This window comes from Desmodus rotundus, chromosome 2, assembly GCF_022682495.2.
Source record: "Desmodus rotundus isolate HL8 chromosome 2, HLdesRot8A.1, whole genome shotgun sequence".
In the NCBI taxonomy this organism is placed as follows: domain Eukaryota; kingdom Metazoa; phylum Chordata; class Mammalia; order Chiroptera; family Phyllostomidae; genus Desmodus; species Desmodus rotundus.
In genome coordinates this window covers 86,022,958-86,040,157 of record NC_071388.1, presented here as the reverse complement: position 1 = coordinate 86,040,157, position 17,200 = coordinate 86,022,958, and the positions used below count along the sequence as shown (strand labels likewise).

Below are 17,200 nucleotides of genomic sequence, written 5' to 3'. Positions count from 1 at the left end.
AGGCACCATTCTAAGTTCTAACAACGGAGAGGAACATGAAGAGGGGCAAGACCCCTGCTCTTATTGAGCTTATATTCCAGTTGAGGAAAACAGACATAAACAAGGACACAGTTAAACACAAGGCAAATAGTAAGAAGTGCTATGAAGGAAATCCTCTGACCTGGAATGAGTTGGGTGGGAGGAATACCTGAAATGAGGGGTCCCATCTGTTGGGGACATAGTCCTTAATGATGAGGAGTTAAGCCAGGACCCGGAGGAATGTGTGGCTTTCTAAAGTCACCTGCATGGTTGTGTGACTTTCCAAACAAAAGCTGGCTGCTCACGTGTCAGTCCAGAGAAGGGGACTTGGAGGACTGATGCCACAGTGGCTTGATGGGGTGAGAGCAGCCAGATACCACAGAGATGAGGACCTCAACAGCCTTGAGACTGCCTACAGTGGCTGGGCTAGGCTAGAAGCAAAGAAAGAGGCCAGAGGAGCAATGGGTTGGCTGCCAGGTGAGCACACCAAATTTTATGAAACCCCCATCTCCACTGCATCTCAATATTACCATCAAATCATTAGTTAATTGATGGAAATACTACTTTAGAAAACTCTGTTTCAGTCTAAACTATTAGGAAGTACAGACACTTTAAGAATCATCAACATTTGGAATAAAAATGTAGATTAAGTAGTTAAATAGGACTCAAATTACACAGAATTTAGAAGCACATCTTTCGCACTATAGGTGTTCACTGAAATTTCTAGAATGAATGCTCAAAAAAACCAAACAAACTTAAAACTTATATAACAAATGGAGGAATTACCTTATCAATATCTTCCTCTTCGTCTTCGTCTTCCCCCTCTTCTGAAAAGTCAACGAGATTTTTTGTGAGCAATGGATGCCACTGAAGACACTTTCTTTTGGGTCGTTTTCCAGCCCCTTCTCCTTCTGTTGAGTGATCTTTATTTTTATTACTGCCTTTCATTACTGTGACCTGTGAAAAGGAAAAAGGGAGAAAAATAGAGAAATCAAAGTAAGTTTGATTACTATTAGTTTATTTAGTTTCCTTAGCTTTAATTGGATTAAAATTTTAATGACTAAGGTATCTACCAGTTCAGGAGTTCACTGAATTCAGTAAGAATTCCGAGTACTGTATTTTGCCCTGTATAATATGCACCCATGGTTTTGGCCCAAACTTTCAGGAAAAAAATCTTTCATTTGAATTTTTTAATTCAATTTTTATTTTTTTATATCTAGATACTTGCTTTTATATTATAAAGGAATTTTAGCATTTATTTTTGAACATATTATGGTACAAGAAATTTTCTGTAACAAACAATTACAAAATGCAAGAATAGATACAAGTTACTTCATATACTACCCACATATAATGTGCATCCTTATTTCCCCCTCAAAAATTTGGGCAAAAAAATGTGCAGTATACATGGCAAAATACAGTACATAATCAAACATTCATTTTACTGGGCCAACCTGAGCTAATAAAATTTGCCATTTATGAAATCTACTTCCACTCTGTAACTGCAGAACTCAAAACCCAAATAAAGTGTTAGAATGATTACAAACTCCCGCCACCTGTTCATATTTATTTAGGGCAGGGTTTCTCAAAGTTTCCCACCAGAGAAATGTGAAAGATGCTTCCTGGGGGAGCAAAGGCGCTCACAGAGGTGGCCCTCCACACCTTCTCTGATGGCTCCTACTATAATAATTTACATAAATTTTGCCTTCTACGCTATGACAAATCTGAAATTGGAAGTATTATTAAATAAAATGAATACTTTGTAAGAATCAAATGTTTTGGATTTAAAATAAAACTTTCCTAAAATGACACATATTTTTCAAAAACTAGTTATGTGCAGCCTCAAGGAGGCAATGAATGAACACTGCGGTTCCTTTTGTGGGGTGAGAATCCCCAGTGCCCACGTGTGACACACAAATCACAAACGCACGTGTGTCTCTCAATTACATATGTGCTGCAATCCAGTGACACAGTTCTACTCCCTAGTTTTTCCTCCCCCAATGGGTAATTCACTGAAACAGTGAGGTAATAGCCAGGCTATGTTTGGTGACATAATCTTTCAGAAACCCAAAATTCTAAATTTCTTTTCAATGACTAAAAAAAGAAAGTTTTTCTCCCAAAGCAATTTATAGATTCAATACACTGCTTATTGGATTCCAGGAATGTATTTCATGGAACTAGAACAAATATTTCAAAAGTTTATCTGGAACCACAAAGGGCCCCGCATAGCAACAGCAATCCTGAGAAAGAAGAGCAAAGTTGGAGGAATCGCACTACCTAACATCAATGCAACTCCTTATCAAGATTCTAATGACATATTTCAAAGAACTAGAATATTTCAAAAATTTATCTGGAAGCATAAAAGGCCCCGCATAGCAACAGCAATTCTGAAAAAGAACAAAGCTGCAGGAATCGCACTACCTAACATCAATGCAATTCCTTATCAAGATTCCAATGACGTATTTCACAGAACTAGAATATGTCAAAAATTTTATCTGGAAGCATAAAAGGCCCCGCATAGCAACAGCAATTCTGAGAAAGAAGAACAAAGCTGCAGGAATCGCACTACCTAACATCAATGCAATTCCTTATCAAGATTCCAATGACGTATTTCACAGAACTAGAATATTTCAAAAACTTATCTGGAAGCATAAAAGGCCCCGCATAGCAACAGCGATCCTGAGAAAGAAGAGCAAAGTTGGAGGAATCATACTACCTAATATCAAACTGTACTATAAGGCCATAGTAATCAAAACAGCATTGTACTAGCATAAAAATAGACACATAGATCAATGGAACAGAACAGAGAGCCCAGAAATAAAACCACACCTTTAAAGTCATATAATATTTCACTGAGGAAGCAAGCACATACAATGGGCTAAAGATATGTTTATTTAATAAATGGTGTTCGGAAAATTGGACAGATATGTGCGGGAAAAGGAAACTAGACCACCTTCTTATGCCACACACAACAATAAATTCAAAATGGATCAAAGACTTAAATGTTAGATCCCAAACCAAGAAAATCCTAGAAGAAAACATATATAACAAAATCTCGGACATTGCTTGTAGCAATTTTTTATTAGATATAGCTCCCCAAGCAAGGAAACAAAAGAAAAACTAAACAACTGGGACTTCATCAAACTAAAAAGTTTTTGCACAGCAAAGGAAACCATCAACAGAATAAAAAGACAACCCACGGAATGGAAGAACATATTTGCTGATACATCTGATAAGGGATTAATATCCAAAATTTATAAAGAATTTAACAGAAGTCAAGAGCAAAACACCAAATAATCCAAACTTTAAAAAAAATGGGCAGAGGACCTGAACAGACACTTTTACAAAGACAATGTATAGAGAGTCAATAGGTAGACATATGAAAAGATACTCAATACCACTAATCATCAGAGAAATGCAAATTAAAACCACAATGAGATATCATCTCACACCTGTCCAAATGGCTATCATCAATAAATCAAAAACAACAAGTGTAAGCAAGGATGTGGAGAAAGGGGAACCCTTCTGCATAACTATGGGAATGCAGATTGGTGCAGCCACTGTGGAAAACAGTATGGAGGTACCTCAAAAAATTAAAAATGAATCTACCTTTTGACCCAGCAATCCCACTTTTGGGAATATATCCAAAGGAACCCAAAATACTAACTTGAAAGAACATAAGCATCCCTATGTTCGTTGCAGTATTATTTACAATTACCAAGATATGGAAACAGCTCAAGTGTCCATCAGTAAGGAGTGGCTAAAACTATGGGACATTCACACAATGGACTACTACCTAGCCATGAAAAAGAAGAAAAATTTTACCCTTTGCTACAGCATGGATGGACCTGGAGACTATTATGCTAAGTGAAATAAGCCAGTCAGAGAAAGACAAATCCCGTAAGATTTCACTCATATGTGGAACCTAATGAACAAACTGAACTAACAAGGAAAATAGGGACAGACTCATAGATGGAGAGCAGGATGACAGCTATCAGAGGCAGGGGAAGTTAGGGGGTGGAAGGATTGAGCAAAAAGGAAAAAGGACTCATGGACAACAGTGTGGTGATTACTGGGGGAAGGGGAGTGAGTATAAGGGGACTAGTGGTAATGGGAAGAAAATACAATAAAGATAAAAAAAGGGTTTTCTAAATAAAAACAACACATTCATATTATAAAGGTAAAAACAGCATAAAATGAGGTTTACCTACATCATCATGTCCTAGCCTAGTAGCCCAGACGTAAACTATACCCGTCCAATTTTTTACATACTTTATTACCATCTGTCTGATTTGTTATATTTCATTCATTTGAAGTAACAATACACCAATCATGGTTTAAACATACACATGCAAACATTCAATAATGAAATTAAATGCCATCTATTTAAATGTTTCATGATGACAATTATAAACACAAATGCTGTTGCTAAAAACACAAGGTAGTGGCCCTTTTGGTCAGTATAACTCTGTCTTAGTCCAAATGCTTGAAAAGTGGTATCTATAAACTTTTAATGCCATGTTGCTAAAAATGGGGCCCACACATACTTTCAAGATTTATCCAGTTGTCAAGCCTTCAGAACAATATGGCATAGGCAAATGTATCCTTCATAATTATTTCTGGGTTTGGGGTCATACTTAGGTCTCCCTCACTTCAAATTAAAGAACAAATCAATAATGTTTCCTTATAGAACTTACATGACTTCACTATGTTAGAAGTTTTAAATATTTGATCTGCAAGTCACTCTGATAAAAGGAGTAAGGAAAGGAAATAGCTTCTTTTTCTCCCAAATACGTAGTCAGACAAGTGTTCCAATACCATTTATTAAATAACCCCAGGTTTCCCTCATTCCTCTGAAATGCCACTTTAATTCTATCCTAAATTAGCACACGTACGAGTCTATTTCTGAATTCTCTTCTGTATTATAAACATCCTGCCTTTACCTGTCTTGCCTACCCTATCCAACTTTAATATCTTTAAGAACTATCATTTTGTACCTTTTTTATATACAAATATAACAAGTAAGCATAGCCACTAATATTTTTCAATTGCCTATATCATGCTCTCTAAGCCAGTATACCTTGACCATTCTCATTTGGTAATAACTATGTAACATTCTAAAATAAGAATATATCTCAATTTATCCAATTATTGCACTACTGATGAACATTCAAATTATTTCTTGCACTGCAATAAAAAATCCTCATTTATTTTTCAGGCAGTCATTTTTGTAAAAATCCTCATTAATTTATTAAAAGCCATGTCTAGTCAAAAAATAAAAATAAAAAAGAGAACAGAAAACCAGTTTCCTGTGGTTTTCTCAGCAAGAAACTCCTGAGTATCTGAAGCAATTACATGATTTGTGTGGCTGCCCCAAGAGTACAAGAAGTTACTGAAAACTCTAAATGGAATTAGTTATCTGGTTTGCTCTTTATAAAGGAACAAAGATTTCTTGTGAACTGATGATAGACCATTTAACAATTCCCATTCTATCTACAAATAAAACTTGGCACAGGCAACCCAATTTCCAAAAATACCAACGCTATATGGAGAGAAAAGGAAATGGTTATTTTTGTGGCTTATTAATCACTTCAGGATGAGCTGCTTGAGTGGTAATTAAACCCATACTGGAGACCAATATTTCATGATAATACATTTTTTAAAGAGTAACAGAAATCAATGGGAAACTACAAGTTGTTATCAACAAGAAAGGTTAAAGTGGTTGCCAATACCTAGAGAAAAATGTATCATTTAGCCTTAAGGATTTTCATTATGCTATTTCACTTATGTGTGAAATGTGTTTAAGTATATGCGCCTTTGTGTATATACATATAATTTTAATATTCAACCAGGAAATAGAATATCAAGAATCACATTTATGGATAATATATATGGCTTTTGGGTTCAAAATGACCACATTAACCCCCTGCCCCAACTATTCTAATTCTTACCATGTAGCTGACATGCCACTACAGATACTATATTATCTCTTCTGATACTCCCCATATTAATTTCTTCTTCCCCAGAAATACATTAGAAAGATTTTGTATTACCAATGACACTTAACCACATTTTACCTTAAATAACAATTATTTGGATACATCCTAAGGCCTCCATCACTAGGCCTTTTTCTAGATGATTCAAAACTTCTGAATTCAGTTATTATTCCCTAAGTGGGGAAACGGGGAGAGAGGAGCTAAAAATTGTGTATAACTAATATGCAGGCCAAGGTGACATGTGTTGTGTGAGAACAACCTGGACTTTGGGAGAAATAAGGTTGACAACCCTTAGCACAGTGCCTAGAACACAACAAGCATGGAATGTATTTTTAGCCTGAATGAAAGATGAAGAAATGAGTAAGTCAATTGGAGAGGGTGTGCCTCTAACAAGACAGTCAAGAAAAGTGTAGCTGATCTAATGACAATGAAATACCTCAAACTACTAACAGGAAATTTTAATAATTTAGTTACCTAATTACTTTTTAATTCCTTATGGATCTATTTCAAAACATTAGAAGAAGGCAAGAGTGGGGAAATGATATTTCTGATTATCCTTCAGAAGTAATGAGAAAGCAAAAGAGAAGAATGAAAGCAAGAAAGAAGAATGCATGGAAAGACGAAGCAAAAGTGGGAAAGACAAGGGCAAAGAAGGCAGGATTTTAAAACCTAACCTTATTACTCATCCTCCATCAACAATGAGGAAAAGGGAAAATTGTTATTTTTTGATAGTAATGGAGGACTACCTTTATAATTATTTGCCACCAGTGCCCCAGCCCACCCCCCCCCCATGTTGTAAAGTTTGTCTTTTTGTTCTTGAACAAGAGCACATTAAGCAAACAATCTATATGAAATAAATGAAGCAAGTGGTTAGACTTTATTCAAAAGGGGTCATCCTTCCATTCTGTATTGCAATCCTACAATAACTGAAATCAGGTTATTTAACTATGAAAGATTCAATATCAAATTATGTTGCTGAAATTGTCAAATGATGGAGGCTGAGGTATCTATCCACAATACTGAATATTCATTTATCTTGTAAAAACAAAACAACCCACATGTGCCCCTTTCTATGCCAGGATGAGCAATTAGATACTTTTTGTACTGAATTAAATATAAATCAACTTGGTGATAAATTAGGAAAAACTCCATTTAATTGTATTCTTCAAATGCAGCAAGCCCATTCATGAAGACCTTTACTGAGCTCAATCTTAATGAGAAATTTAAAGAAGACATATCATAGAATAAACAGTACGAAGCAAAAACCTCATTTAACAAAAGAAAAAAATGGACACCGGAACCTGACAGGCCTCATTTAGAATCCTGCCTCTGCCACCATCTACTTGCTGTGAAGTTATTAATTTGCTGATCCCTTCTCACATGTTAAAACTGAATAGCAGCTCTCCTGGGAGAACACTTTTTACATAATACCCAGTACAGAGCCTGGCACCTAGAAGGTTCTGATTCATTATCAGTAAATCCTCTCTTTACCCACAAGCTTTGTAGAGGGAGAATCCGTTTAACCGGCAGAATCTTACCACTAAAACTCGGCCTAAGAAGCTGCTCAGGGGAGCACAGATGGCTCCCATTTAAAAGCGGTCCACATGTGGCCCACATGACCTCTAGCCTCAGAAACTTGAAGATGAAAACTTCCTTTACACTGTCTGAGACATACTCACTCAGAAACAGCACTCTGGCATAGTCATCTGTTTTGTGAATAAGAGCCTCTAAGTCTTTCTATCATGTTCTCTTACAACTTAGGTAATCAGTATGTTTTAGTCTTCAAAACACTGTGTGAATTTAACTATGTCACAGGGGTATTTTAGAGTTTTAAACTGTTTCCTAAATGGCCAATAAAATTCCATTCAAATCACATTAATGGAAATTCAGAGGCAGTAAGACAGGGAAGGTAAGGGAGGCCCATGAAATCTCACTGTTAGAAAACCACCCATTCTGACCGCCAGGAAGGCCCCTTCTGGGTCACACTAGAACTGCAGAGCTTCACAGCTGTCTTGGGTCTAGAGAAGAGGAAAAAACCAGCCCAAAGACTCGGGGACAAAGTGGTAGCTCCAGAGCTTCCACATAAATTAGACTAACCTACTCACAATCTTCCAAAAGAGTCCTGCTGCTGTTAAGACACTCCCTGCTGTCAATCTTTCAGGGCATCCTGCTGACAGAGAAGCTGGCAAATACTCCAGCTCTGAAGGCTTGCTCACCCTAAAATTCTCCTGTTTTCTGTCAAAGTTCTTTTCATCCTCCAAGGCACTGGTCCCACATCCCTTCCTCTGTAAAGGTTTCTGTGAAAACCTTACATCAAAATCTCTTGAACTTTGATTTTACTTGACCTGGTTAGGTCAAGCACTCATCACAGTGTTTTACAGTTAGTTTTATCTCCCCTGCCCCACAACAGACTGGAACTTCTAGAGGGGAGGCACCATGGCTTCTTCCTTTTCTGTCCCAGTGCTTAGCACTGAGTCAGGTACACAGCAGTCCCTGGAAAAGGTATTTACTGGCTTATAATTTCCTCACCTAACACTTTATCACACATACCAACTTCCCAGAATGACATATTCCTAGTAATAATTTTAAAACACTACTAATAAACAGCACTTATCATGAACGATTTGCTACAAACTTCATATTCATTGTATCAGTTGTTCTCACAAGAACACTCCAAGGCAGGTAGTACTATAAATCCCAGATGAAGAAGCTGAGGGTAACTTGCCCAGGGTCACACAACAGCAGAGTAGAAGCGGGCACTAGAGCCAGGAAGCCTAACTCAAGAGCCCAAAGGCTTACCTAGGACAAGGAGCTCTAATAGAAAGCCTTCCATCTCTTGACTCTCCCGGCATTTCCCATAAAAGAGATAGCTTATGGGCCATGGAAATACCTACAGAGGGCATTGGGGGGCTTCAGGGGTCAGGGGAGAAAAGCAAGCCTGTATCTCTCTCTGGTGACTTCAGGTGACAATTAAATTTGATTAACTCTAAAACTCTGAGGATAAAAGCCCTACAAGTGCTAATCATTATTTATTGTAATTCTAATGACAATTCTAAATTGTAGACAGATTAAATGAAAAGTATCTCATCCAATAACATAATACTCTCGTTTTAGAAGCAACTCAGTAACTCTATTCACGCACAGTGTCTTTAAATGCACTCCTTATTGAAAAGCAATGGCACTTCAAACTGAAACTTTAACTCTGTCAAGATGCTATCTATACGCTCTTCATGAATACTAATAAGGCACCCACTGTTCAAAGACGGGTTTAGCTGTTCTACTGGCAGTTCTGGCCCCTGTACCCTTACCTCATGAAAAAATACATATTTTATGATTTCTACACTCCCTGACCTTTAGTCTTGGGAGAGCTTAACCTGGTTCTCAAAACTGCATGCTGCCCTAGGCTACAGATGGAAACAACAGCTACCTTGAAAGAGATAAGGCACCAAAAGGAGTGGCTAAGGGGGAGGAAAAGCTGTTTACACAGAATTTAGTAACAGGCTAGGACATGTTTCCCATCAGACCACTCCGCTGCCCCCACCCTTAGAGCCCTGAAAAAGGCCAAGTTTCTGTTTTCCTATTAATTTTATAGTGGTGTTTACATTCTTAATCCAAAAATTCACTGTATTCCCATTCTTCAACAAGCCTAGCATTACACATTTTGCCTCTTCTGGTTTCTAAATTAACAAGGGTTATTTTATGCACTTATTACATGGTTAGGACATCATTATCCTAATGGCAAGAATCTGAAGCACAAGAATACAAGCTCATGGGAGTCCTTCCTCATTTATTCTCAGTGCAGTGGAACACATGCTTACTAATTACCTGGCAAGCTATGCACTGTGGGTAAGCGTCCAGCCTTACCCCCCCCACTCAATTCACCACCCTCTGCTCTCCTGCCAGGAGGTTTCTGTCCTGTTGGCCACTCCTGCCCTGTGCTGCACTGCCGTTCCTCTGCTCTCTCAGACCCCTACACTGTAATCCCAAACCAGCACTCGCATTTGCTCTGCAAGCCTCTCTAAACTCCCATTTCTAAAAAGTTGTCTTGATTTGCCTCGGCTTATGTTATCTTTCCTTCCTAAGCACCTCTTTTGACCACCCACATTTAATAGCTGTGCCATACTTTTTGACATTTGATTGCATAACAGCTATCATGTTTATGAACATATATGCGTAATAATTTCATGTGAATTCCCCCCACAGAGACCCTTGAAGGTAATGAACATGCCAGATGCTTTCTTCTGGATCTGTCAGAGCAAACATTACTGTGCAAGGTGCTCAAAGAACATGTGAGGAAGTGAATATAGAAACAATGCTTCTTTGCTTTACTATACGTTTCTTTATGTTATTTTGCTGGAAGGCAGACAAAATATAAGGCCTGAAAAGAAAATATGCAGAGAAGGAAAAATAAGAACCTAGGAAGGGCTGTTGAGGAGGGGAGGGGGGAGAAACAGAAACAGGCAAAATGAAAAGGCAGTGTGATGACTATAATGAAATCTAAGTCACCTCCACACAACAGCTGTCAGTACTAGTCTGAAAACATGTTTCAGTAGCTTTATAACCTTCTCTGTTATTTGTCAATGACTCTCATTCTTCTCTCAAAATAGGATATCATAGTACCACCTTCAGCTCCCTGGCTCCTTTCCACTTATAACTGGTCTGCTAATAAACCCCAACTCTGAACTCTTCCAATCATTTTTATTCTCTAGGTATATCCTTAGCTTGCTGGCTGCTCCCGCGGTCCGACACCACTGCAAAAAGCTTCTGGTCTCAGGCTGGCCTTCAGTGCTAGTTGGAAATCTTTTTATTTATCTTATTTAGCCTCACCCGGTCCCCACACTGCCCATTATAAATTCTGGGTTACCTTACTGATGATGATGAGTGAGTAATAAGTTTTATTAAAATAAATAATTATGTATTAAATAATTTTATATAAATTTTAGATTTATATAAAATGCTTCTACATATAATGCAGATAAACACATATAACATATACATTGCTTCCTATGTGCCAGAAGCTAAGGGCTTTATGTTTACTAATTCTCTCAACTCACAAGTCTAAAATGTAGGTACTATTTTTACAAATGAGAAAACTGGGGCACAGATAACATATAGTTTGCCTCTTTCATTTTATAAATTAACAAAGGTTTTTACCATATGCATTTGTGACATGGGTAGAACATAATGATCTCATTGGAAATAAGTCGAAGCAAGAGGGAAGAGTCTCCTCATTTATCGTCAATGCAGTTGTATACGTAAGAAGTACTGATCACCTGATGACTATGCATTATGTTTGTCAATTATATAATGTCCAGGGTCACACTGCTAGCACATAATTGGTAGAGCCCGTATTTGAACTCAGGAGGTATGACTTCCAAGTCTGGTTCTTGACCATTATAAAATATTGCCTGCCAGTAATAATAAACTTTATGGAAAGTTTGCTACATGCTAAATACTTTACATGAATTAATTTCTTTAATCCTTGATACAACTCTTGAAGAGGGGTACTGTCATGGTTACATTTTAAAATGATGCAACCGAGAATGACAAAGCTTGAAAAACATGCCCAAAGCCACTCTGCCAACATGTGAAGGAGCCAGGATTCAAACCTAGGACTTCTGTTCCCAGAACTCAAGCTTCCCATTATTTCTACATACTGTCCTTCCCACCACAATCCTAGTTATTCTAAGAAAGTGCCTCTGCCTCCTGATTAATAGGAAGGTCTTCATACATGGACTCTTCCAAAACCCCACCTTGCCTACCAACTTCAAAACTTGTTTTTTCTCCCATCTTCTCTCAAAGACAAAGATTCAAGGTCAACTCCTCTCACTCCCAATCTGTACTTTTAATCTCCCTTCCTGCTACCCTGGGCTTTTAAGTCCTTCAGTTGCTTTCTTTGATAACCTGATAAACTGTCAACAGTTCCTTCTATTTAATACCTTCTCCTTCAGTCTATACAGAATCTCTGATCTAAAGCCCTCTCTGAATCCTCCTCCCTCCTTTAGGTAATGCTCTTTTTTCTGGGGTGGGGCAGCTATTAATTGGCCCCAGCCATTAAGCCAGGAGACTGCCTAACTCCAAGCCTCACAGGTAACAGCCAAGAGCTGGCCTACCTACTGCTAACGTGGTTCATAGGTTCCACTTTGCACCTCATTTACTTACTTGGTTCCTAACCTTCTTGGTCCTAAACCCCAGGATTAATTTACTAGAAAGTAGTCACGACTCATTCCAACCACGCCACAGGCTCTGGCTTCTCACTTCACTATGATTCATGCATATATCTTTGATTTCTAGCCTCTCAGGGAAAATACCTTGCCTGGGCTTGGCCACTGCCTCCACCATATTCCTGGGAAGCATGCCAGGAAATGGATATTCCTTCCTGAAACAGAGAGAAATGCTCAGCCTCTCAGTCCTGTTCAAGCCTGCTCTGTTCCCATGGCCTTCAGGCTAATAGCATCTGCCTAGTCTTGCATATAGACATGCCAATCCTTAGAGGAATTGTTTGCCTCTGGAGTGTTTACCACAAGTACCTACCCTGAGGAGATAAGGGAAGTATGTACTGTTTATCAAAGATTTGCAGAAATCTTGTGACAGGACTCTCGTCAACTAGCAAAGTCTCCCTTGGACCCCTGCTGGCACCTAGATGTCTGCAGCTGTCAATTACCCTCCCCACTCCCATTCTCCCCTTCTCTTCACATGCAAGAAGTCGCGACTCTGTACTTTCTTTAGAGGAATTTGAGGATCAGGTCTCCCATCCTTTCAGCTGGCGCCTTCTCTATCAATAAACCTTTTTTTACTCTACACTTCGACATTTCAAAGTATTGGGCACATGGACTTTGAACTGGAAACATTCCATTCACATAAACATCTGGAAAACACACATCTCTACTTTCTCACTATAAATTCCAATCACTGCAACTTGCTTCTTGCCCTGATATCTACTCTCTCACCAAGTTCTGTCCCTTGTCCCTTTTACTTCTTACATATGGTCCACTCCTTTGCATCCCCACCATACTGGTTTAGCTGTCTGGTCTTCTTCCTTATAGTTGTGCCGTCTCCAATTCTCTACACTATAAATACCTGCTCATGCCTTTCTCCTGAATGACTCTCTTAACAGTCCTGCAATGTATTCCAGAAAAAGCCCAAGCTTCTTCCTTAATATAACACAAAGGCTCTTCCCAACTTGGACCCTGTTTACTTTTACGGTTCATGTTTCTTTGCTCCATCCTCACTCTTGAAGCTCTACGCACACTGAGCAACATGTCATCCCCTGAAACTTGCCATGAACTCTGACCTCACAGCATCTGCACTACCAGCTCCTCACAGTGGAATTCTCACCCCTGCTTCAGGCTTTAGGTTAGATGTCACCTAAAGCTCAAGCCTCTGTTGGCCCTTTCTAGTCTGAGAGATGTGCACCCTACATGTCCCCACTGTACCCTACACTCAATAGCCCACAACAAAATGGCCTCTTTCCTCCTTTCTACCCCACTTGACTGTAAACAGAGAACAAAGGCTGTGGAATGTTCACCATGGTGTCTCCAGGACCTGACACAGAGCCAAGTACGCAGTGGGCAAATACTTGTTCAATGAATAAGCTCCAGGTCTGTTCCCTGAAGCCTTTTCCTATTACCTTTATTCCTTCACCCTATTTGCCACTGCTTCTTTTCTATTCCATCCCCACCATGCCCTGCTCTTCCTCCTCTAATCTGTAACCATCCATCTCAGAAATTCCTAGCACCCACTCAAATAACTAACTCAAATTACCAAACCAGAACACCTGGCAATTTTACTTTTTTAGCCATAGTTTCTATAGAGCAGATGTAAACATGACTCTTAACAAATAATTGTGACCAAACAAGAAAAATAATTATCCACCCCTATAAAACAACCATGGCACAGTTACACAATAGAATAGTACTCAGCCATAAAAAAGAAGAAAATTTTACCATTTGCAACAGCATGGATGAACCTGCAGAACATTATGCAAAGTGAAATAAGCAGTCAGAGAAAGACAAATAACATATGATTTCACTGATATGTAGAATCTAATGAACAAACTGAACTAACAAAGAAAATGGGAACAGACTCATTGATGGAGAACAAGATGACAGCTAGTGGAGGGGTAGTTTAGGGGGTAGAGGAATTGAGCAAAAAGAAAAGAGGACTCTTAGACATGGACAACAGTGTGGTGATTGGTGGAGGGAGGGGAGTATAAGGGAACTAAATGGTAATGGAAAAAATATACTAAAGATTAAATTAAAAAAAAATAATAATTACTCTTTCTTCTCCTGTACCCATCACTGAACACTGATTATTTAATCTTCTATGTATAAGTTTACATAAAGCCCTTTACATTTTAGGAGTGACTACATTTTAAAAAGTAAATCTATTAAACCTCATCTAAAATGGTCCGAGTTTAAAAGAATCATTTCTTCATTTATACAATTTAGGATTAAGTCTAAAAAAATAAAAAATAAAAAAGATCTGGATGTCTTCAATCTTCCTGATCTCTGTAACTTAAAAAACAAAACAAAACAAAAAACTAAACTACAAAGATGGTTCAGTTAAGAAGCAACAATCTATAATCTCTCCTGTTGGAATATCCTTTTCCTAAACTACTATTCTTTAATCTAAAAAAATAGCAAATAATTTAAGTTATGGTAAATTTAGTTCACTTAAAGCAAAATCTCACAGTCTTAATGGATGCAAAACAAAAATCTTTATTTTCCCAGAAAAATCAATATTTATTTTAGTAATTATAGTATTTATTAAAGTAACCTATCCTAAGCTTCTTTAATGCCCACTACACTGTGGTTTTACTAGAATTGAGTTAACTCATCATTTACTAGACTACATATTACATGAAGATAGGATGTTGCTTATCTTTATAGTCCCCAGGGCTTAGAACACTGCCTTGAATATAATACGCATTTTAATAGTGCTTGAAAATACATGAACTTAATGATTTTATGTCAGACTGCACATTTGCCAAGGAAATTAATTAGAATGTGTAGCAAGCAATGATAATTTGTATTTTCTATTTAACTAGAGTTAAGCAAAAAAAAAAATCATTTCTTTTATACCTGCTTCATACTCAGTGACTTTTTTTTTTTGCTTAAATATAATTCCCATTTTTTCATTTCATACACATAATACTAAAGTTCTTATTTGCTGACCAGAGTCAGAACAGTGCCTGTTCAGATCCTTAACCCTTCCTTGCATTTTCCTTTCAGATATTTGGGCTCAATGTGCTTTAACCGCAGTGCCAAGTACCGAAAGCTTGTTTTTATTTACTAAATGTATTAAATTTATAGCATCTGTTTTAAAAAGTTCTTCATTTCAAAGAACCAAAAAAAAAATCCTTTTTGCATACTATTTGCTTGCCCCTTTTTCCTTTTTAAAAACTACCAAAGACAGAATATAGCAACTAGATGTTTTAGTATGACCCTGATTCAATCCTCCTCCTCCTCCTCCTTCCTCGATGCACAGTATGAGAATGGGTATATACTGAGTCATCTGGGGGTATTTTTCTTACAGCCTAATTTACATAAATCTACTCTCTCTACTGGGGGGATGTTTATCTTTTAGCATCCTATTTAAATGCAAAGGTTAAGGTAATGCTTTACAATATAAAGAAAACAAAAGTCCCTTTATAAAGAATTATAAATAAACCTGGAAAATCACTTAAGAAGCTCTTCTATATCATGGTGTCCACTGATTTTAGGGAGAAGCAATCATCCAAGCTGAATTAAACCCAGGTATTTTCAAATTTAGTATCATTTTTACCCTAGATAAGAATCTTAACTCTTCCAAGACCATTTCTGATTAATTCAGTTCCTCTCTACATAAAATCTCCTCAGTATTTTGCAATGAGTATCTATAACCAGTCTTTCCATGCTTACACGGGGGAGGGAGTACTCTCTAATTAAACACACACTGATTTGCCTCGGCCACAAGAATTGTGGGCAAAAGACATAATCAACAGCAGGGACTACAGTGCTACCCATATGCCCACACTATTGTTTCTTTCACTTTCTTTTTCAAAGATGGAAGTTATTTTGATGACATAGTTAAGATAGTTTTAATTTTTATTAAATACTATATAATATTATTTTCTATAATAAGAAAAATCAGTACTGCTGTTAAAACCTCCTGGACCACCTTAACTGCAACATCCCAATTATGTACCATTTTATAACTTAAAAAGCCTTTACTCGAATTTACTGCATACACTGATTTACTATTACACAATCCTTGAAATGGGTATAATTACACCCATTTTATAGCTGAATGAGAGAAGCTCAGAGACATTTACTTAATCTTTCCAATGCCATTAATTTGCAAACCAGGGACTTAGCCTACAGGCTCTAAACACTAATCTCAAAACATGGTACGTTCTCCCCTGTAACTATTACCGACTTTAGGTTTTAATCAATACATTTATTTTGGAAGGGAAAGTAATTCCATTTTACCTTTTGAGCATTTAATTTGTCTTTCAGCATTTACTTTAGCCAGAGGATTTCCCAATTTCCATTCCTATTTCAAAATAGTCCTTCCTATGGATTTAGCCATACTAAACACGTTGGGGGAGGGAGGGAATCAGGGAACAAGAACACATATGTATCTGTGCCTCGGTGTACTTTTCTTCACTTTGCACTTTGTAATGTTGACGCTGCAGCTCCTAAAGTACTCTCAGAAGTTCGTGACTGACAATCCATGAGCGCCGTCTTTCAAAGCAAACGTGCTTTATTTATGGAGAGCATATGCATCGCCACCTAATTATTCTGAGAGGCACTGAACACAACAGGCAGGTTACAATTTAACAGATACAAAAGCTTGTCACTTCCATATGCAACACAACATGTAAGGAAGGGGTACTTACAAATCTGCCACATAACCCCAGAGTAGCACAGAATTTTCTATGTTTGTTGCAAACATTTTTTTTAAGTACAAGCAAAAATTCAGAACATATTTAATATAAAAAAGGTCCTCCCAAATGTGCAAGTATGTACTGGATTTTAAAATATGTAGTACCATACTGTTTGAAAATACTAGTAAGTTTAGGTGAGAATATGAAAAAGAAGCAACTGGTGGGAATAAAGTATGCTTGATCAGCCTGATTTTAGGGGGAAAATAAACAGATCCTGTCACTGTATGATGCATATCAAAAATCACAATCTAACAGC

The 17,200-nt window shown here is 37.6% G+C and overlaps 1 protein-coding gene across 12 annotated transcripts in view; it reads right to left on the bottom strand.

The window, feature by feature from the left end:
* The window catches only part of BBX (BBX high mobility group box domain containing), a 257,308-nt gene that overhangs the window by 88,378 nt on the left and 151,730 nt on the right, over positions 1-17,200 (bottom strand). For all 12 annotated transcript variants that reach the window (XM_053918337.2, XM_045186058.3, XM_024578149.4 and 9 more), the window contains one exon: positions 805-975. In XM_053918337.2, coding sequence (XP_053774312.1) covers positions 805-966 — 162 coding nt within the window. In that variant the 5' untranslated portion in view covers positions 967-975. The remainder of the gene's footprint in view (positions 1-804; positions 976-17,200) is intronic.